Genomic DNA, 22115 nt, shown 5'->3' with positions numbered 1-22115 from the left:
TCATCATCTTCCACTCCCTGCACTACCTGCCTCTTCCCTATGAGACTCTTCAGCCACAGGAGAAAACTAAGGAAACTCACACTTGTTTGCTCCTAAAAATTTAATTTTAATGTATGCATATGAGTAGTCTTGTAAAATATAGGTATACTGTGTTTTTTAAGCAATCAAACAAACAAACCAACCATGTCTCTCACAAGGCTGGGTACAAAGCAATCCCATGGACTGTCACTGCCCTCATCTCCCCTGCTGCAGCACATACTGGACACGGCCTTCCTGCTTTCCTGCTGTTCAGGAAGAAGCTTGAGGACACTTCCATGTGTCTACCTATCTTTTCGCTATGAACTCTCATTATAGGCCACAGAACCTCCTGAGCTTACTTTAAAGGTGGTTTTTTTTTTCCCATTTGATTCTCTCTTAACTTTTAAAAAGATATTGCCAACCCTTTTCTGGTTCTATTTACAGTCCAGTTGTTATCCCCCTCTCAGTCTGCCCTCTGACTATTCCTCATCCCATTCCTCCTCCCCCTTCTCCAAGATGTCCTCATCTTTCCCAACCCCATCCTACCAGGCCTCCCCACTCTGAGGTGCATCTTCTCTGAGCCCAGACCAGGCAGTCCTCTGCTGTCTATGTGTGAGGGGCCTCAGATCAGCTAGTAAATGTTGCCTGGTTGGTATCTCAGTGTCTGAGAGATCTTGGGGGTCCAAGTTAGTTGAGACTGCTTGTCTTCCTATGAGGTCACCTTCCTCCTCAGCTTCTTCCAGCCTTTCCCTAATTCAACCACAGCAATCCCAGGCTTCTGTCCACTGGTTGGGTGCAAGTATCTGCATCTGACTCCTTAAGCTGCTTGGAAAACTCAGAGTTGTGAAGGACCTCCCCAGTCTGCCTAGTGTCTACTTACTACCTCACCAACGTTCCCTTGAAGTAACGCTCCCTTAATGTAAAAGTTAGAAATTCACTCCCCAGCTCTCCTCTACACCGATCCCTCTGAGACACGAAGTGGAAGAGGCATGTCTGTCTTTCCCACGGCTCCTGAAGGCCCTTATCTAAGCTGCTCTTCTGCTTCCTGTCTAGTCCTCTCGAGGGTCTCTTTCTGTGTTATACATGGGTGCAATAACTACTGAACGAAGCCAACGTAAAGAACTTTATGTGCTGCGTTCACTGGAAGATACAAAGACAGAAAACAAAATGCTTCTGACTTTATGTAGCTGATGACAGAAAAGGAAAAATCTTCATGACCAAGAATAATTATAAAACCAACACCACGGTGCACACTCTAAGAGGCAAACTGACTGCTTTCACTGATCTTTACACTTCTGCCTTCATCACTCCCACCACTCCCACACCCTGCACTAACCCCATGTTCCCACCCCATCCTAGATGTCTTGCCAGAGTCTCATCTTTTACTTCCCTGGGTCTGCTGCTCACAGACCCCTGACGGTCTCTCAGTCCTCAGACTCAACATATCCTAACTACCCAACTCCATTCCACATTCTCAAGCCTGTGAGAAAACAAAATATCCTCAGCACACAAAATCTTCAAAAAACATATGCAAATTCACAAATGTGCTGAAAATAAACACAGAACAAGATCAAACATCTTGTTGCCCAGTTTATTTCTGTGACATGGTCTATGCAAAACCAGATTCAAGACTCACACAGGCACTAACAGACTAGCAGCACCTCAACAAAGGCGCCGTGCATGCACAGCGCTGCTCTTACCCTGTCCACAGCAGACACCCTAGCCCCCTTGTCCAGCAGCAGCTCCACCACTTCAATGTTTCTCATCTTGGTGGCCTTTATTAGTGGTGTCTCGCCATCCTGTGGGCACAGACAAGGTTTAAAGGACAGAGCTTTCCTTTTTACTTCAGTAAGTCCACATTTGAAATATTCTAAAGAAAACATAATAATTTACAAACTGACAAGGAGATGCTTTTCCCCTCCCAACCAGTGAATTGTACAGAAATAGCTTTATATTACTAAGGCACTTTAACCTTCTTATCAGAATTACAAATATACTTTCATATAGGACACTTGCACACAAGCTAACTACAACCACAGAAGTCTTGTACAGTTTCACGTGATTTGAGTAAAATTAAAATGCCTGATATGATGGCTCACATAGGTTGTCTAAAGCAAGTATGTTCAGCATTCCAAACAGAACATAAAGAACATAGGGCAGCAGCCTCTCCACGGTTTGTGACGAACTGGTAGTGTGCTTCCTGTCCCAGGCCATCGCCACTACAAGGCTGAGCTCACTCAGCTAACAGAACAAACCGTGCGCTGTACCTTCGTGCATATTTCCGTATCTGGATTGCACTGCAGGATATCCCTCACCATTGTCGCATTTCCCTTCTCAACAGCCCAGTACAGCGCCGTCTTGTTGTCCTGTAGAAGCAAAGAAACCATGTGAGATGCAGGACTAAAAACTGCTATTTGTGAATGCAAAGTGGGAATGCTTATACTGGTGGGAAGTACTACCAATCTTCATGGTATCTAGGATTTACTTCTGAGAAACTCTTTATGAAAGGATCCTAGAAAACTTTAGTCTTGCTTAAGTAAGACAGGAGTAAACCATAGCGTTGATAAGTTGTCTTCTGTTTCTGTGGTGCCTGATGGAGCTCAGGGCCTCCCACACTCTAAGCAGGCACTAGATCAGCGTGCCACATCTACAGCACTAAAATACACTGTGTAATGCAGTCAGACTTCAGGGAGATAAAACAGGTTACAAATCACCAATACCTGAACTCTGCTATGGATAAGACATTATTAAATATGCTGGCCCAGTGAAGACAGTGAGTAGGAATGTGTTTCTGACAGACACAGGCATTCTTTCTGTAATCTGATTCGCCTATATTTACCCTGGACCCTACACTGTCTTGAACAGCTCCTTCAGCAACCTACCTGGCTCAAAACCTAAGCCTTTGATTCACACAGACCTGGAAAGCAGAGCTTCCAAACATCAACTAAAAACTGATTAAAAACAGATGCACAAGACTGACAGCCACAGAGTTGTCAGTGGTCTGAAACAGGTCATCTAGGGACCATCCATTAGTGAAAATATGGCTTTTAACTGTGAACTGACTCCTATAGCTGCCACACTAGGTTTCCTGTGTCAACACTTCCCTAAGGGTTTGTGGGCAGCAGCCTATGACATGTGCATAAGCCACCCAGTGCAGTCAACAGGCCAAAGCTATGTGCAGAAGCTTAGAGACCAGAAATGGGAGTCAGCTCAGGGAGCTGGAGTTTAGGCCTCCCAGCATGGATGTCCCCTCCAAGAGCAGCGAGCTCCCTTAACCAGTTAACACCTCCAGCCCCTTGTTTCAGTTTTGAGATGGGTTTCACTACACATCCTAGAATGGTATAGAACTTTTTTACTTGTATCTGAGTTTAAGTGGACATTAATTCTGGAACTTTAGAATAGTGCTAGTAAAACATAACAACAGTACCACACAGCCAATGCATTAGGGCATACCTTTTTATCTCCACAGAAAGTAGGAACAACATCCTAACTACCTGACACACACATTCACGGTCACTGCAGTCTGAGCGCACACACCTGCCCTCTAATGTCTATGTCCGCATATTTTTGGAGAAGTGCCCGAACAATTTCAACGTGACCGCCTCTCACAGCGCCGATCAATACAGTGTCCCCACTCTAAAAGGACAAAAAGAAGGTCAGTCACTAAACAAATGATGTAGTTCTGAAATTAAGGTTACTCGTTTATTAATGTAATAGATTTGTTCTAAAAATCTCTTTGAAAAAGACTATCACTAAAGTAAGATTTTTAATTAACTGATAATATCTGATATTAGCAACCTTCTAAGACACAAAGGACATTAGTCTTTAGAATAAGGACTCATGAAATCCCATGATGGAAACTTAAAAAGATAAATTACTCAGGTGGAATCTAGTCTCTTTGAAGACTATTTTCCATCACACATATAATTGAAATCACAGGATACTGACAGTTCGGATGTTATATAATAAATCACCTACAAAGACTGCCATGTAATAAAAGCAACAGGCTCTTAAGTTGGAAGCATAGAGCTGGCATGCTGTTCTGACTCTAAAGGACAGCAGGGCTGGCTCCCAGACCAGTGTCTTTGGATACAGCCAGTGAGCAGTCACAGGCGAAAGGCATACAGGCTACTTCATCCTCCTGTACAGGAACTGTACCAAGTATAAGCACAGCTCCTCAGATGACACTCATCCAGTAACAGCCATTTTGAAGCACAGCTTCCCACTACTTCAAATACTAATTTTGCCATGGGCTCAGGTATCTTGTCATTTTATTGCTAAATTGCAGATCAGTTGTAGACTTCTGTGCTAAGTGAGCTGTTGCCTGCTTCCATTCTGAGGACCCTAACATACTGTAATAACTCAATTATCTCTTGAGAGTTCTAAGTCTAGCATTGTGGTGTAGTATTTTAGCTGCACCACAAACAGCATACATAGAGCCAAGGCAGACCAGTTATAGTTAGAATGTTAGCATCAGAGTGGGTGAGGACCCGTACACTGGTAAGTAAACCATTTCCTTGTTACAGTGTCCCAGGCACCATTCTAGGTCCTGGAAAACAAGATAAGGTCCCAGTTGTAAGCAAATTTACAGGCTAATAGAAGACAACATACAATTAAAATAAATAAACCAAAACAAACACTATGCAAATAGAATAGATAACTGATCAAAAGTACCTGAGGCGGCCCTTTGGACGGCAGAGCTAACTAAGGATGCCCTCTCCAGTTAGGAAGAGTAAGTAGAGGCAGAGTGACAAACCGGAGCCACCATGTGTAGGCAGCACTCTCCACTGAAAGCACAGCCAGTACACACAGCCGGTACACACAGCCGGTACACACAGCTGGTACACACAGCTGGTATACACAGCAGGACAAGATCATGTGCAAAGAAAAGAAGAGACTTAATAGGGCTGCCACCTTCTAAACAGGGGAGGATGGCACAAAATGAGGACAAGGGCTCAAGTAAGGACGCTGACATGCAGAGTCTGTATACTACAAATGTAGAACATATACAAAGTGCAAGAGTGAGCCTTGGGTGGCTTCAACGAAGGACTGCATGCACTCAGCAACAAGCAGAGGTAGAGCAGAGGCAACAGAGAGTCAGTTATGATCCATCTCAACAACAGGGGAGAGTTAGAGAGGCAATGGTGGTGATGAAGCCAGATAAAGGGCAAGTTTTACATCGAGTCAATAGAACTGCATGGGGTAGGGAAAGAAAAGGGAAAGCATCAGAGTGGGTAGTGGGCCCATCTGCTAAGACAGAGAAAATGGAGGAAAAATGGTTTGTAGTAGTAAAAAGACAAAACAATCCCACTGCCATTTTATTTTGCTATAAGTTTTTAAAAGCTCACTAAATATACATTCAAGTGGAGCGTTCTAAACACATATGTGAAACCTCAGAGAAGTCAGGCAAGAGAAAAAAACTTAAGAATAAAGGTCTACCTAAGTCCTGGGACAATGAGTAACATCAGCTATAAAAAACACCTATAGGGACACTCATCCAAGAGCTACAAATTAATCGCATGTGTGACATTTCCAGTAACAGAACAATCTGACAAAAATAAACAAGAACATTCTTTAACAAGACTGGAAATTTTAATTTATTAGTTTCAAAGGTAGGAATAAAACTTCTCTTAAAACAAGTTCATGTCAGCCGGGAAGTGGTGGTGCACACCTTTAATCCTAGCATTTGGGAGGCAGAGTTCTGAGTTCGAGGCCAGCCTGGTCTACAGAGTGAGTTCCAGGATAGCCAGGGCTACACAGGGAAACTCTATCTCCAAAAAAAAAAAAACAAAAAACAAAACAAAAAGAGTCCTGATGATAAGGAGTCACTAGCTAACTTTCTGCCTACTTCCCCACCACCGACAAATCTGAAGCAGGCCCCTACCCTGTCAGGTATGTTCACGTATGTTCCAGCGTCCAGCAGATCCTGCACAATCTCTATATGTCCCTCCTTCGATGCAATCATCAGGGCTGTGTTTCCATCCTTGTCAGTTAGGTTCACATTTGGATTCCTTTTCAAAATCTCTTTCACTGATTGTGTGTAGCCTCCCTTCACTGCCACAATAAGTGCAGTCATCGAATTCTTAGAAAGAAAAACAAAGAAATTACTGTGCTCTAGAAAACATATTATGCATACCATAATCAGAAAACTATTTTCAAACAGGTGAGCTATTTGCACTTGCTAGAGAGATGGTTCAGTGGTTAAAAACTTTTGCCGTTCTTGCAAAGGACCAGAGTTTGATTCCCAGCACCGACACTGGGTGACTCATAATCACCTGTGAGTAACTCCAGCTCCAGAGAATCCGACGCCCTCCTCCAGCCTCTGCAGGCCCCCACTCACATGCATGCATCCACAGGCAAACACAGGCACATACAGATAAGTTTTAAAATATAAATCACATTCTAACAGCTGGTGGTGCATTGAGCACGCTAGGTAAGGGCTCTCCCACTGTAACACTCCTTCAGTCACTACGAGTTATTTCTCATAGGGCCAGCAAGAAGGCTCAGGTGTAAAGACACTTGCTGCCAAGCCTGATGGCCTCCATTTGATCCTTACGATCCATGTGGTGGAGGGAGAATCAGCTCCCACAGGTTGTCCTCTGAGTGCCACATGTGTGCAGTGGCATACATGTGCCCTCTTCTAATATATAAATAAACAAATGTATTTAAATTTTTAAAGCTATTTCTGATACAATGCCAATATAACCAGATATTTGCCAAAAGCGGCTGGAGGCATATGTTCAGGTGTTTTAAAAATTGTTTTTTTACATTTGTTTCTTGTGTGCTCATTTAGGCATTTGCACCTGTGGAGATCAGATCAGTCTTACAAGTTCATGTTCTCTTTGCCTCACATGAGTCCCAAGGACAGAACTCAGGTCACCAGGCTTCATCCACTGAGCCCCTGAGCCATCGCGATTTTCAGTTTCTGAAGATACAGGACTTCTGTTATGTACTGTATGGATTATCTGGAGTTGAGCCCTTTGATGATGGCCTGCACTGGATCTACATGCAGGGAACAAACCCTTTCACTGATGTAACAAAGTTGAAAGACAGACTTAAAATTCAATACTTTCTAATTTAAATAACCCAAAGTAAAATGGATCAAACTTGAAACTAAGAATTTCTTATATAAAACATGTAGGGAAAAACCACAAACAATGAATTAAGAATTAGAGCATATCGTTTAATAAATGATCTTTAACAGTTCCTAAAAGCACATTAACATATTCTAAGTAGTCCTTTAAAATACTAGACATCTTCCTGACTTATTAAATAGAGTTCCTCATCATGGAATCATCACAATAGCCAGCCACTCATCTGCTTGATAACTCAGGGGAGGTCAGTGGACCTAGGACCCTGCTGTGGTTCCCGCAGGGAGAACAGTGCCTTGAAGGCCTGGACAAGCCACTTCCCCCATCATGGAAGAGAGAAACACAGATGCCACTGATCTAGGAAGTCAGATAGGAACTACAGTTTAACTTGGCTTCAGATGTCCAGATATTTGGTGGTATCTCCTCTCAGACTTCATCATGTGCTGTCTAACTTAATATAATAATACCAGTAGTAGTCTTTAGGACCTTAAACCTGCTTACTGCACACAAATAAAAGTTCCTGACACATTCCTGGAACCTTTAAGAAAAAGCTATTTCTGTGAGACTCTCATAGCTCTCCAGCACTCTTGGCAAGGATGAGATACACATCTGGTATCTTATCTAACTGGTAACTGACTAACTGGCAGTCAGTTAGATTCAACTCCATTTTTAACCTTCTTAACAGTTCACTTCTGACTTCTTCTGTCTGTTTATTGAGAGGAAAAAAATAACTTAAAGACCCCACCAAGTCTAACATCACCTTACATTGTTGAGGAAAAGGCATTTTAATGGAGCATGATGTCTGCCTATAATTACCAATTAAAAATTAGCTTGGCACAGTGGCATATAATGTTTGTCCTAGCACTAAGGAGGCAGAAACAGGAGGATCTCTGTGAGTTCAAGACCAGCTTGCTATAGTGAGACCCTATTTAAAAAAAAAAAAAAAAAAAGACAGGGTTTCAATTAAAAGGGGAAAACTACTTGATCTAAAGAATTTTTTAGCTTATAAGATTACTAAAAATTTATTTTTAATGGTTTTAGTTTCCCAAAATTTATGGATATTAGCAACAAATTCTCAAAGGCAAATATTCAGTACTTTAATATACATACATATATATATATATTTATATTTATATTTATATTTATATTTATATTTATATTTATATTTATATTTATATTTATATATAAATAATAGCATCATTATTTTCAAAGTTAGTAACACTTGAGAAATCTCAGCACTTGGGCCAGGCGATGATGGCACACGCCTTTAATCCCAGCACTTGGGAGGCAGACGCAGGCGGATTTCTGAGTTCGAGGCCAGCCTGGTCTACAGAGTTCCAGGACAGCCAGGACTACACAGAGAAACCCTGTCTCGAAAAAACAAAAAAAAAAAAAAGAAAAGAAAAAGAAATCACAGCACTTGGAAAGGCAGGAAGATTATGCACTCACTGAAAGCCTGGACCACACAGTGAAGTCCTATCTCCAAAAGAAATCATTTAAGATTTAAGTTATAAGAGAAATAATTTAAGAACTCCAGGGAATTTTTTCCTAGGTTTGTACTAGCTTAAAATATCCCCTTAAAGCACAAAGCTCACTGTGTAGAAGGCTAGGAGGACAGAGGTACTTACAGCTCCTTCTTGATCAACATCAGCTCCCATGGCCAGCAAATGCTTCACACACTCCAAATGACCCTTCCGGGCAGCCCAAACCAGAGGGGTGGTGCCATACTATCAAAACAGGTAACAAATTCAAAATTACTTTCAGTCATGTCCTAAAAGAAAGCAGCTCGAAATGAAGTTATATTTTGAGTATTCTTAGATAAGCATTTAGACCAATCATAATTTCAGTCCTAGATTAAAAACCTATTTCCCTCATCTTATTTGTCCGGAATAAATAGTTATTTTTGCATGAAATGTCTTTTGATGAACTGTATTTCACTTTATAATCAAGATAATCTTTCCACCACAGCCACACAGTCCCTAACTCTTACCAAGCACTCACTGCTTGCCACACTTTAGGATACAATGTAAAGCTGAACCGTCTAGAGCGGCCAAGGGTCGGCACAGCTCAGACAGCTCCACAGTCAGTCAAGGCGCGCAGTCTTCATCACAGAACGGACACAACGCACAGCATCACACTGTCACACAACAAACTGAGGCTCCAAAACAGGGTCAAAGTAACAAAGCGATCAAGAGGCAGAAAAGGCCAATCTTTAAACCCAGCAATCGAGAGACAGAGGTAGGCAGATCTCTGAGTCCAGCCTGGTCTACAGAGAGAATTTCAAGACAGCCAAACATACACAGAGAAACGCTGTTTTGAAAAACCAAAAACCCAAACTAAACCTAAACAAACAAACAAACAAACAAAATCCATGGATCCTCTAAGCTTTTAGGTCTGCACTTTTAACCATAACCCTAAATCAACTTGTACCTTTGATATCTTCAGCCCAGAAACTGTTCAAAAGCACCCTTCATGAAACATGATCAGAAAGCATCAAGAACTATAAATCACACATAAACGTAATGCTGCCCCTTGAGAAGTCTGCCAATCAATACACATGTAAATACCCACAGTGACCTTTATGAACAATAAAATTTGTACATGGCCATAAACATTTAATAAACCCTGGCAGTCTGTACAGTAGGGATAAAAAAAAAAATCCGGCTGGAGAGATGGCTCAGCAGTTAAAAGCACTGACTCCTCTTACAGCATCCTGAGTTCAATTTCCAGCAACCACATAGTGGCTCAAAATCATCTGTAATAGGATCCAATGCCCTCTTCTTGTGTGTCTGAAAAGATCAACACTGTACTCACATACATAAAATAAATTAAATCATTAAAAAAATCCCTATTATTCCACACTGCCCAATACAGTAAGAAGCCACTAGTGAATATGACTATAAATATATAAAATGTAGCTAGTATGTCTAAGAAACTGAATTTTTACTTTTACTTAATTTTAAATTAAATATAAATAGCTATATGTGATGTCTATGAATGACATCAAACATCTTCCAAACCATGCTCTTGGAGACTGTGCCCCACAGTGCCCTTGATAGATGGGTCCTCAGGACAGACTAACAAGGATATGAATACAGCAAGTGGGACTAGAAGCCTAACAAAAGGAGAAGGGTGTGAAGGAGAACAATATTCTTGGTCACTGGCTCAGAACAGGCTTAATGAAATGGGAACCCTACAGCTCATCAAGACATCCTTGATTTTATGAACTGGACATAAGCTCTCATCCCTTGAGCATCTATCGGATTTGTTGCTTCCTGAGTGAGATATTGGTATATAAGAGTACATGCTAGAAAGTCTGTTCTTTCTCTTTCTGGCCAGCTTACCCTAAGGAGAGCTAATCTCGTTTATATCATTACAAATAACTCTTGCTATGTGGTAGGAACTTCCTTACCTTGCTGTCTACTTCAAGGGCTCCTCAGTTAGTGTTCAACCACCTCAGTAACTAGCTCTACTTTTTCTCAAGTTCAAATTCTGGTCTTTCCAACTAAATGAAACCCTTTTATGTATATACTTCCCACAGTCTCAGCACACAGTCCAGACAGGCTGTCATCTGGTGATCCTCCTGAGGGCTAGGAATATCCATCTATGTCGCTTCTCCTGCACTCCAGATCCTGCTTCATCAGGACATTACTCAACCGTTTCCTCCCCACCACATCCTTTCCTCCTGCTCCTCCATTTCTGTTAGGTCTCTATTTCACGTCCTGGCAATTTAGCCTTTCCTTGCCTAACCCACTTTCTACCAGCCTTTCCTCTTAAGAGCCGATCACTGCCCTTCCTTCCATACCTCAGATGTACCTTACAGTCCTTATCTCCAATCTCCACACCACCAGCTTTAGATTCTATGCACAGGAGAAAGAACTGAACCTGAATTGTAAGACTGCTATCACACAAACACAGCATGCAAGACAAAAAACAGGAAGAAGAGTTACAATAGAAAACTTCAAACAGTAAAGACATGAGTTCATTAGCTCTGTCTTTTTTGAGAATAATTTAATGTAACAAATATGGAGATCACTTGGTCCATAACACAAATAAAAGACCCATCTATAACCTGTGAATACACAGGTAAAAATGCTGAAATACAAAAATAAGATACATTAGAGATGTTTCAAATGAAACTATTTATAACCTGGGCACTCTTAAGTGACCATAGCACAAGGAGAACCTGGGCGGACGCTGTGACTCACCTTGTCAGAGCAATTGACTTTCGCACCATTCTGCAGCAGAAGATGCACTATGTCGGCATGGCCTCTGCCTGCTGCCCAAATGATTGGGTAGACACTGTACTGTTGGGATCCACAGGGACGCACGAGGACGGGGGAAGAGGACAGTCTTTAGATGGTCATTTACAACATAAATTCACTAAGTAAGTAGCAACAGTTGTAACACAAAGTAATGGTTTTTAAATCAAGTTAGAGACCATTCTCCATTTTAAAACACAAATACTCATAATATATAACTGACACTAAGATGTGTTAAGCCTTAATAATACATATATTATTAACACATTTCCTTTTGCAGAGTTAACTTATTTAATGTGATTATCTAGCCAAAAGGAGAGATTAATAAGTAGAATAAAAGTAAGAAGTTTAGAAATGTACACAATGCACAGAAAAATAAAGCAAGTAGAAAAATGATACGGGCCGGGCGGTGGTGGCGCACGCCTTTAATCCCAGCACTTGGGAGGCAGAGGCAGGCGGATTTCTGAGTTTGAGAGTTCGAGGCTAGCCTGGTCTACAGAGTGAGTTCCAGGACAGCCAGGACTACACAGAGAAAACCCTGTCTCGAAAAAAAAAAAAAAAAAAAGAAAAATGATACGGCTTCTTGGTAAATGTGTTTTCAAGAAACACAGAGTGAGAATGCACAGGTAAGGTAACTAAGAAATTCACACTCTCCTTTGAAAATGTTATACAATTATGGCTAACATTTGCATTCAAAAACTTGCTTTTCATTGGAACATGAAAAAAAGACACCGTACAAAATTCTCATTGTCTTAAAATTCTCACTGGGTCTTAAAATAGCATTCTATAGGACAGTCAGTATGATCTGAAAAATCTCTATTCACTATGAAGTATAAAAAGCCTGCAGCATTCTGTAAGACAACTTACCATTCACATTAAAAATTCAGTTTTTGTTAGTGCTTACCAAACCAGTGACACTTGGGTTGGCACCATGAGACAGAAGCAACTCGACAACCTCCGTCCTGCCTTTGTAGCATGCCCACATGAGAGCTGTCCATCCCCCCTAGAGAACAAAAAGGGCATGTAAAACTCTATCATCCCCAAGCAAGTTACAATTTTAATCAGGCTCCCTCTATGTGCATCTCTGTAATACTACCATTTTATAACAATCATAGTCTTAAATTCTTAAGCTCCTCAGAAATACGTAATTGAACATGAAGTGAATAAACTCTGCTAAGTCTACAAGAGATCAGGGCAAAGTCTGTACAATCACAGGTTAGACTAGAAATGTCCATGCTGCTAAGAGTCACTGTGGCTGCTTACAGTCATAGCACTCAGAAAGTAAGGAGAAGCAGGGAAGGAGGCAGGGGCCTACTATTTGGGGGCACTTTACATCCAAGCTAAGTACAGTAGTATCTCCCTAGGTTTGAAACATAAGATCATGGAAGTAAAATTGCTGTGTGGCCCAATCTACTGAAAGACAGACAGAAAGCTGCAGTGTCTTTAAAACGTACCCCCTGAGCACTCTGCGAACCTGTCAGCTGAGGGATGGGATGTGTGCTTACTGTGCCACGGAGGATGATTCCCTTCCTTGCTTGGACTGCTAAAATTGACTTCCTAAAAAGTCAAACAGCTTACAGAATAATACAGAAATGTTCCTTTTTCTCACTCTTATGCCCTTCCCAGATCATGACCAAACAGGAGGTATGTGGTAACTACAGAGCACATCCTCTGAGACATGCAGTGCTCAAGGACAGCAGCCTGGACAAATGGCATTTATAAATAAATCTACTAACATTCCAAAGCCTATAACTTACCCAAAACATTTAAATTATCTGATGTATCTTTTAAATCCAATCCAAATGAAATAAGTTTTCTTGAAAGTACTAAGTTAAGAATTATAAAAAAAAAATGAGCTGAGAACTTTTAATTCTGAGATAAACTGAAGAAATGACTATTCTAAACAACAGACACTGTAACACCAGTGTTTAAAATGTTTTTGAGTCATTCCAACATCCAACCCCAAGTCATAAAACACTAAAAGACCTTATCTTACAAAATAAAGTAAGAGACAAGGTTTCCTGTGCCTCTGTTACTGTTAGTAACTTTCAGCTAACTGATGACACCCTGCAGAAGCAGAAGGGCACAGACCATGTCCCGGTGCTCCAGGCTGGCTCCGTTCTTCAGCAGCTCCTCCACAATGTGGACGTGCCCCTCTTTAGATGCCGATATAAGTGCAGTCCAGTTATCCTTGAAAAGCATTCAAAATGGCATGGTTTAAATAAATAAAATAAATACATTAAATAAAGCACAGCATTCCAAAGGGAGAATGCACCTCAATTTACAGCCCAAATGATCTTCCAACTGATACCACTTTAACCTCTGTGGAACAAAGCGGAAGCTGCCTGAAGATGTCTCGTGCCTATGTCACCTGCCTTCCTGTCAGGACTATCAGTGCAGAGAACAGCACCACAGCTGCTTGTCCAGGGTCGCCCCGGACCTCTCTCACATTCCATTTTTTAGAAAAAAAGAGAAGCAGCTACCAAAAACCCTCAAGGGTTATCCCAAAGCTAACAACTGTTCCACAAATTAAAGAGTCTGCAATCTGCCATGAGGACACACTCACACACTCACACAGAATTGCAGTACAGCTGCAAGTGGGCACATTAGAAAGACTATGACAAAGAACTATGGGAACAGAATTGTCCTAACTTTAGTTAAGGAGTGAATTCATTCAAATGATCACACCAGGGGCAGTGGCACACGGTCACACCAGGGGTGGTGCACACACTTTTAACCGCAGCACTGGAGAGGCAGAGGGAGGTCTACACAATGAGACTCTATCTTTAAAAAATAAAAATCCAAACGGTCACTAAAGCAGAAGAACGTAGCCAAGAGCTTCTGAAAGTGACTCTGAGAACACTGGGAACTCAAAGGAGACTGGATGGTGATTTGTCCCTCAGAAGCAGTGTCAGAGGGGACCATTACTGGGACCATTACCAAGGAACACTACAAGTTATAATTACAGAGAATCACTTAACAGCATAGCTCATACATGGAAATACTTCCACAGATATGAGCTTCAGGGGTGCCATGAACATAGGAAAAACATGAGGTGCTGAAATATTCGGTTATAAGTAAAAAAAAAAAAAATCTCTCCTGATTAAAAAGGCAAACAAACAAAAAAATAATAACAACAAAAAAACCCTGTAGCACATTAGGCAAATGTGAGATATATTTCAAAGCACTTTTTAAAATACTTATTTGTTTACTTATCTATTTTGAGACAATGGCTCACTATGCTGCACTGGCTAGCCTGGAATTCTGTGTATATCAGGCTGGCCTGGAACTCAGAAACCTGCCTGCTTCTGCCTCCTGAGTGCAGGGACTGGGATTAAAGGCGTAAACTACTACATTCAGCCCTCAGAGTTCAACTTTTCATCATTATTCTTTAAACATTTTCTATGAACAAATTAAAGGAAAGCAAGACGAGTGAGCAAATGATGTCATGCGTACCAGATCTTCCAGGTTACAGTTGGCTCCATTCTTAATCAGTTCTTTCACTATTTCCACATTGCCCTGTTCAGCAGCTATCATCAACGGCGTCTGGCCACACTGGAGGACAAACAGGACAGCAAGCTTAGCAACATGGTGTGCTAATCTCACGACGACACTGCTTGGCGGTGCGTTTACCTTTCCACAAAGGTTGCAAAGCACTGCTGTGTTTCCTGTATCTCTTTACTCTAGCAACAGCTTTAAACCTATAGGTTTGGTTTACTGATGATTTAAAGGTCATAAGCTCGTTAGGGTATATAGCTTGCTAATGGGCACTTGCCTCAAACGTACAGGGTCCTGTGTTCAACTTCCATAAAAAATGAATATCAAAGCCATTAAAAATGTAACCCTCCCATAATAATAGTAATATCTTTTAGGGACTCTGAATTCATTCAGAATCAGTAAACACTCATAGTACCAGGATCTGGCAAACAATTACCACAACATACACAAAATCTCACAATACCTACGGTGGCCTAATTTTCCAGACAGAATATGCTATAGAATGACATTTTAATTATACATGTTTTATCTCAGACAGAGACAGAGAGGATAAAAATTACACATAATGACCTGCACATACAGATTAAGCCTTCTCTCATAACCTTAACTCATGAAGTATATTTTCCACCTTCTAAAAGTGAATGCAGAGATAGAGAGCTTCCTTGTCCAGAAAACAGGGGGCAGGGCCTGAGCCGATGGATCTGAGACAGAGCTCCAGCAGCACCATGCCCCGTCTACTGCAAGCACAGAACAAATGTGTTCTTTCCACAGGTGTCAATCAAGACATGGACAGACTAGGAGGCACCAAATTAAGCCATCAGCCAGTGAACAGCTAACACTAGAGGCAAAAAAGTAAACAAAGGGAAAGTTCACACCAAAAATTAACCTCAACTGTATAAACATGCATGCATCTACCTACTCTGCAGTGATGCGAGGGGAAAGATCTGTGACTTGACTTCTTAAATTATTTATCTTGTGCATATTGGGTGTTTTACATGTGTGCTTATCTATGCACCACATGTGTGCCCAGTGTCCACGGAGGCTAGAGAAGGACATAAGACCATCAGAAGCTCTGTAATTGAAACTCCAAGTGGTTGTACGCCATCATGTGCGTGCCAGGAACTGAACCTGAGTCCTCTGGAAGAACAACCAATGCTCTGACCTGCTGAGCCAACTCTCTAGTCCATGTGGTTTTACCGTGTGTGTGTGTGTGTGTGTGTGTGTGTGTGTGTGTGTGTGTTTGTATGCGTGTACACACATGCACGCACATGTATGAGTACACATGGAAGCCAGAGGATGACCTCAGGTGTCATTCTCAGGAACACCAACCACCTCCCTTGAGTCAGGGTCTCTCTCTCCCTGGCCTGGAGCTCACCTATTAGGCTAGACCAGCTGGCCAGTGAATCCTAAGGATCCTTCTTTCTCTGCCTCCCCAACACTGGGCAAGTGTGCCACTGTGTTCTACGTTTTCCAAAACTAACTTTTATTTATTTATCCTGTGTTCTAAGTGGCGTGTGGTGATTAGAGTGTAAGTTTTGGGAGTCGGTTCTCTCCCTCCACCATGTGGGTCCCTGGGATTGAACTTAGGTTGTCAGGCTTGATGACATGCACCTTTGCCTGGCTTTTTAATGGGTTCTAGAGATCAAACTGACTGAGTTATCTCTCCAGGGCAGTTTGGTTATTTTATGCCAAACTGACATCCCTGTGCTTCAAACCCTCAGTGTTTTCCTGTAATCTCTGAGACAACAACCTGAATCTTTACCAACGCTCCAAAGACAGAGAAGACGAGGTCAGCTCCACCTCTCCCCTCACCTCTATCACCCCCATGGCCGGCCTCATGGACCTTTCCTCCTCCTCCTTACGCATTTAACCCTCAATCACTGTATCATTTATAACTCTATTCATATTTGTAGGACTAGAAGCTGATTTTAAAAATACTTTTTAGCAGTATGTGTATAGGCACTTGCCTACTTTTATATCCGTGTATCATATGTCTGCAGTGCCCACGAAGGCCAGAAGAGTGCATCAGTTTCCCTGAGATGGGAGTCACAGACAGTTGTGAGGCAACAAGTGTGAGCTGGGAACTGAACCTGAGTCCTCTGGAAGAGCAGCCAATGACCTTAACCACTTCTCCAGCTTCTCCCAGCTGATTTTTATACGTGGTCCCCAAAGTTCCGAAAACTCCGTAAAGATAGAACACATGCCTACTATGTTTTTGTACTTACTTGTTGACTAAATGAATGAGTGGACAAAAATATCAAAGAAGCAGGGCCGTAGTGGCGCACGCCTTTAATCCCAGCACTTGGGAGGCAGAGGCAGGTGGATTTCTGAGTTCGAGGCCAGCCTGGTCTACAGAGTGAGTTCCAGGACAGCCAGAACTACACAGAGAAACCCTGTCTCGAAAAACCAAAAAAAAAAAAAAAAAAAAAACAAAGAATTTAAAAATCTATTAGAAACAACAACAGCCAAATAAGCAAATAATTATAATTGGCAAACTTTAACAAATGCTATTATAAGGATAATCAAGTAAAGAATTAAGCATAAATACTGGTGTAAAAGAAGTAGAAAGTAAATCATATAAACACTGGCATTTTTATGGTGATGACATTAAATTATACGTGTGGCCATATCACTCAGTAAAGACTGAGGTACCATGCATGAATGGATCAAGTGGAAAAGTCTTATCATTTGAGCATTAAATTTGTTAACTGACCATTCTAAAAAGAAATGTACAAAATGAGCTCACAGAAACTGTAGCAGTATACACAAGACCTGGACAGGTTCAAGCCAGATGGGGGTCCCAGAACTGAGAGGTCAAAGTAGACACAGTTTCTACATCTAACTAAGAAGTCACCACCAGCTGGTACCAACTTGGCAAAGGGAAAACCAGTTTTTTCCAATAGAGCGTCTGTAAGTGTTTCTGCTCCGATGAAAGGGTATCCTGGGACTTGGACACCCAGGAACCACACAGCTTTGAGGTGGGACAGTGTCCCAAGGGATGCGTATCCTGAGACACAGGAGCTCAGGAACTTTACAACTCTGAGACTGCCTCCTTCGCAGAAGCGGTGCAGCTCCCAGGGGAGGGTATCCCCAGCTGAGCTGAGGAGCTAAGCTTTCTGTGCTGTCTTCTCTTCTTTGCTGCTTTTCTTCTCAGCTTCTTCCAACAGAGTCACTCCAGGCAGTAAATCTTATAAAGGAGATTTACTGAAAGGAATAATCCAAGAGGAGGGAGGAATCCAGAAGTGGTTGTTGGAACAGAAATACTTACAGTGTCACTGAGCATACAGACCACATTCCAGGGCAGGCCCCAGGCTCAGGAGTAATTGGCAACACAAAATTAACTCAAAGGTATTTCTGAGAACTTTTTGTTTAACTTTGCTTTGCTCTGGAATTTTGTTGTTGTTGTATTGGCTTTTTGTCTATTTGCCTTGTCTTGTTTTTGTGGGGTTTTGTTTGTTTCTTGGGGAGGTTGTTTGTTTGTTGCTTCTTGTTTTAAAAGAGAAAAAGCAGGAGAAAGAAGATAAAGTTGAGTGAATAGGAAGGTGGAGAGGCTCTGGGAGACGGTGAGAAAAGGGAAACACAATCAAAAACACTGTAGAAAAACTACTCATGAAGAAGCAAGTCGTCGGGCGGTGGTGGCGCAAGCCTTTAATCCCAGCACTTGGGAGGCAGAGGCAGGCGGATTTGAGTTTGAGGCCAGCCTGGTCTACAAAGTGAGTTCCAGGACAGCCAGAGCTACACAGAGAAACTCTGTCTCGAAAAACCAAAAAAAAAAAAAAAAAGAAAGAAAAAAAAAAGAAGAAGAAGAAGCAAGCCACATCACTGTTTGCTACGCAAATTAACTTAAACATTGCGTGTATGATTCTGAGTCAGACGACAGCATCAGTTACTATGCCGCACACACCTCGGTCAGCTATAAATTTTTGGCATATTTACTATAGCATCCCTCTTCTAATCTATCCAGATTAAAGGCTCACATCAAGTATCACTGGTATAACACAGAAAAATTTACAGCCAAGAACCTGAATCCAAGTCCCCAAGGATGTATAAATTTTACATAGTAGTTTTCAAAACAAAAAACAAACACTCAGAATAATTTTCTCAGAAGAACTCTGGCATAACAGCTACACAGTAGCTCATAGTCCATGAAGTGGAATTTTAAAATGTACATAAATACCTGCAAAACAAATAAAAAGGAGGGTTTTCACTCAGTTAACTGGAACTGCCTGCTGTGAGAAACTTAGGCATACTTTCTCTCACATAAATTAGCAGCTGTCCCTACTGTCCACAGGGACAGGATTTCATTAGGAGTGGCTCCAAGCTCAACTAAAAAGCCCCAAATCATGACTGCTGCTGTGACACTATCATATCGCCCAGTCTCTCAGGTAAGCTTTTCTCTTTTCTCTTCTTGTCCAGTCTTCAGGCAGAATGCTGGAGTTGTATTAAGATGGAGGAAGTGAAGAAATTGGCATTTAGTCACACATGCCCAAAAAACAAAAGAGAGCCTGGGTCCTCAGGGTGTCCTGAAGTTACCCTTGCTGACTTAGAAAGGTTCTTCTAACTCAACATGTGAGAAAAAATAAACTCTCACTTACCTAAACTTCAAAGCCACACTAGCTAGAAAGTTTCAGGAAAGGCTGCCATGGAGTTTTATTAGATTTCTAAAGATAGAAGAGTTACCTTGTAAACTGAATCTTAAAGGCTATTTATAGATTCTGCTACTTCCTGTTCTACCAACCCAGCAAACGCAGCTATAGAGATAAAAAATAACTTTCTATCATGAGAACTTCATGCATCACTAAGTCTCTTTCGTACGAAGGCTTACATACTCCACCAGATCCCAAGTCCTCTGCTTTCTAAAATCAAAAGGATTAAAAACTCACTAGCCCTTCATTAGTACTTGAATGTATCCCTCAAAATTCACACGTTGGAAATTCAATACAACATTATTGAGTGGCAGGGACTTGAGGAGGCAACAGATCACGGGAGCACAGGCCTTCTGGATAGGTGAGTGTCATTCATGTGGGAGTGGTTAGTAGTTGTAGCAATGAGATGAAAGCAGAGTTTGTCTCCCTCCCTTCTAATTTTTTTTCACATCCTCTCTCACATACAGGTTGTCTTCTGCCATGTTGTGATGCAGCAAGAAGGCTGTCACCAAATGCCAGCTTTTCTTCTTGGACTTCCTAACCTCTAGAACTATATAAGAAGACATTACCCAGCCTATGAAACTCCATTACAAACGCACATAAGCTGACTATGACACCTCTCCTCTATACTTACTGTGATCTCAGGCCCAAACACACCAAACCAAACCAGACAAAACCAAACACCACTACCAGCTGAATTTTTTCTCAAGGGGTGTCCTCCTCTCAGCTCTCCCACAAGGCTGCAATGCAAACCCACCTACATACAATTCAATGGTTTTTCTTCTAACTCCCAGGAACTCATTTCTGTTTTTTTGTTTTTTTTTAATATGAATCAGACCTACAGAATCACTGCCCTTAAAGACATCATCTCAGTGACTGTATTCTTCCAATAATGGCAGTAAAACCATTATTGACATTCTCTCATTGAAACCCCCTTTGGAGTGTTTGTAAACACATACAAAGTCTATCTCTTAAAGTCTTGCTTCATTTTTTTAAGAAAGTGAAATGAGGGGCTGGAGAGATGGCTCAGCGGTTAAGGACTGCTCTTCCAGAGGTCCTGAGTTCAAGTCCCAGCAACCACATGGTGGCTCACAACCATCTGCAATGGGATCCGATGCCCTCTTCTGGTGTGTCTGAAGACAGCTACAGTGTACTCATATACATTAGATAGATAGATAGATAGATAGATAGATAGATAGATAGATAGACAGACAGATCTTTAAAAACAAAACACAGACTGAAATACTTTCAACAGGAAGGCACGTCATGATTCTGTCCGCTGGAGCAGGGGAAACCACCTGCCTCTCCCCCCTTCACCCACAGCACAGCGCCGTGTACGGAGAGCAGTCCGTACATCCGTGAGAGTTCCGTCTCAGCCTCACCTCATTCCTCTCATCCACATCTTTGCACTTCTCAAGAAGAGCTTTCAGGGCAGGAATATTCTCTTCTTCCACATAGTTTATCACACTCTGTGATATAAGAACCGACATTTTCACAGAAATCTAAGGCCGACTTTAATTCACCTGTAAAAACAAGTTAGACAAAGTGTACATTCTGGTTAGAAATAAACTAAGTTGTTATCAAATATACTTCAGTTTTACCTTAAATGTGTTCAGACACACGTCCAATGATACAAATATTCTAAAAATCCCCACACCCCAACTGTCAAAATGCTGACAAGATGTCCTTTCCCAGACTCACAATGCATATTTAAGTTAATCCATCCAAAACCCAAGCCAGATGCACCCAAGCTTCACCACCGTTACCCCCACACAGGGAAGTGGTGCTATGCCTGCTACTAATCCACATCTCAGATCACAGTAGCTCCAGATCCTGGATCCTCCAGCTCCTAGGTAATTCTAGACTTAGAATTACCTGTGACTTAGCCCTCCTCGCCTGATACTGAAGTCAGTATATAGCCTAATCTAATGTAGCAAGCCCTTCTGGCTCTCGTAGCTACTGCTCGCTGCCCCCATCACTCCCAGCCCAGGACAAGCCATTCTGATGTGTCTCGCAGCTTCCTAACTTCGACTCAGGCTCTCTGGCCTCTCTGTCTACAATGCACCCACAGTGAGATTGTAAATGAGCTGGGAGATACTGCAGGAGTGTGGCAATGGACAGAGAAGGGGGAATGGTTCAACAGTACAAAGTCTTAGTCAGACCAGGGCAAAAGGTTCTGTAGTCTGTATCTTTGATTTATCAATAATATACCCTGGTTTTTTAAGTAGCCTAGGGGGTCAATTTTAAATGTTCTCATGTCAAAGAAATGATAAGGATATGAGGAGATGAACAAGTTAATTAGCCTGAGTTAACTGTTCCATAATACATACACACATGGAAACACCAGACCACAACATATAAGTATATAAAATTAGTATGTATCAATCAAAAATAGAACAGACCCTTTAGGCATGCATGCATCAGAATCATTGGTAGGCTTAAAGCACAGCTCCTTGGGCCGTCCTCTCAGAGCCTCTGACGCAGTAGGTCTGGGTGAGGGTCCCTGAATCTGCGTCTTTGACCAGCATGCAGACGACTGACGCTGTTGCTGAAATGTGTACTGGAACCTTACTGATGTGTACTGGAACCTTACTGATGTG

The 22115-nt window shown here is 41.7% G+C and overlaps 1 protein-coding gene across 2 annotated transcripts in view; it reads right to left on the bottom strand.

Annotated features, from left to right (window-relative positions):
* The window catches only part of Kidins220 (kinase D interacting substrate 220), an 84028-nt gene that overhangs the window by 57603 nt on the left and 4310 nt on the right, over nt 1–22115 (bottom strand). For both annotated transcript variants that reach the window (XM_028768777.1, XM_028768778.1), the window contains exons 2-11: nt 20898–21038; nt 14828–14926; nt 13463–13561; nt 12276–12374; nt 11318–11416; nt 8738–8836; nt 5903–6100; nt 3556–3654; nt 2286–2384; nt 1719–1817 (exon numbers count right to left, since the gene is read on the bottom strand). In XM_028768777.1, the coding sequence (XP_028624610.1) occupies nt 1719–1817; nt 2286–2384; nt 3556–3654; nt 5903–6100; nt 8738–8836; nt 11318–11416; nt 12276–12374; nt 13463–13561; nt 14828–14926; nt 20898–21005 (1098 nt within the window). In that variant the 5' untranslated portion in view covers nt 21006–21038. The remainder of the gene's footprint in view (nt 1–1718; nt 1818–2285; nt 2385–3555; nt 3655–5902; nt 6101–8737; nt 8837–11317; nt 11417–12275; nt 12375–13462; nt 13562–14827; nt 14927–20897; nt 21039–22115) is intronic.

Source organism: Grammomys surdaster, unplaced genomic scaffold (genome assembly GCF_004785775.1).
Source record: "Grammomys surdaster isolate TR1022 unplaced genomic scaffold, NIH_TR_1.0 188, whole genome shotgun sequence".
In the NCBI taxonomy this organism is placed as follows: Eukaryota; Metazoa; Chordata; class Mammalia; order Rodentia; family Muridae; genus Grammomys; species Grammomys surdaster.
This window is presented reverse-complemented; position numbering and strand designations above follow the sequence as displayed.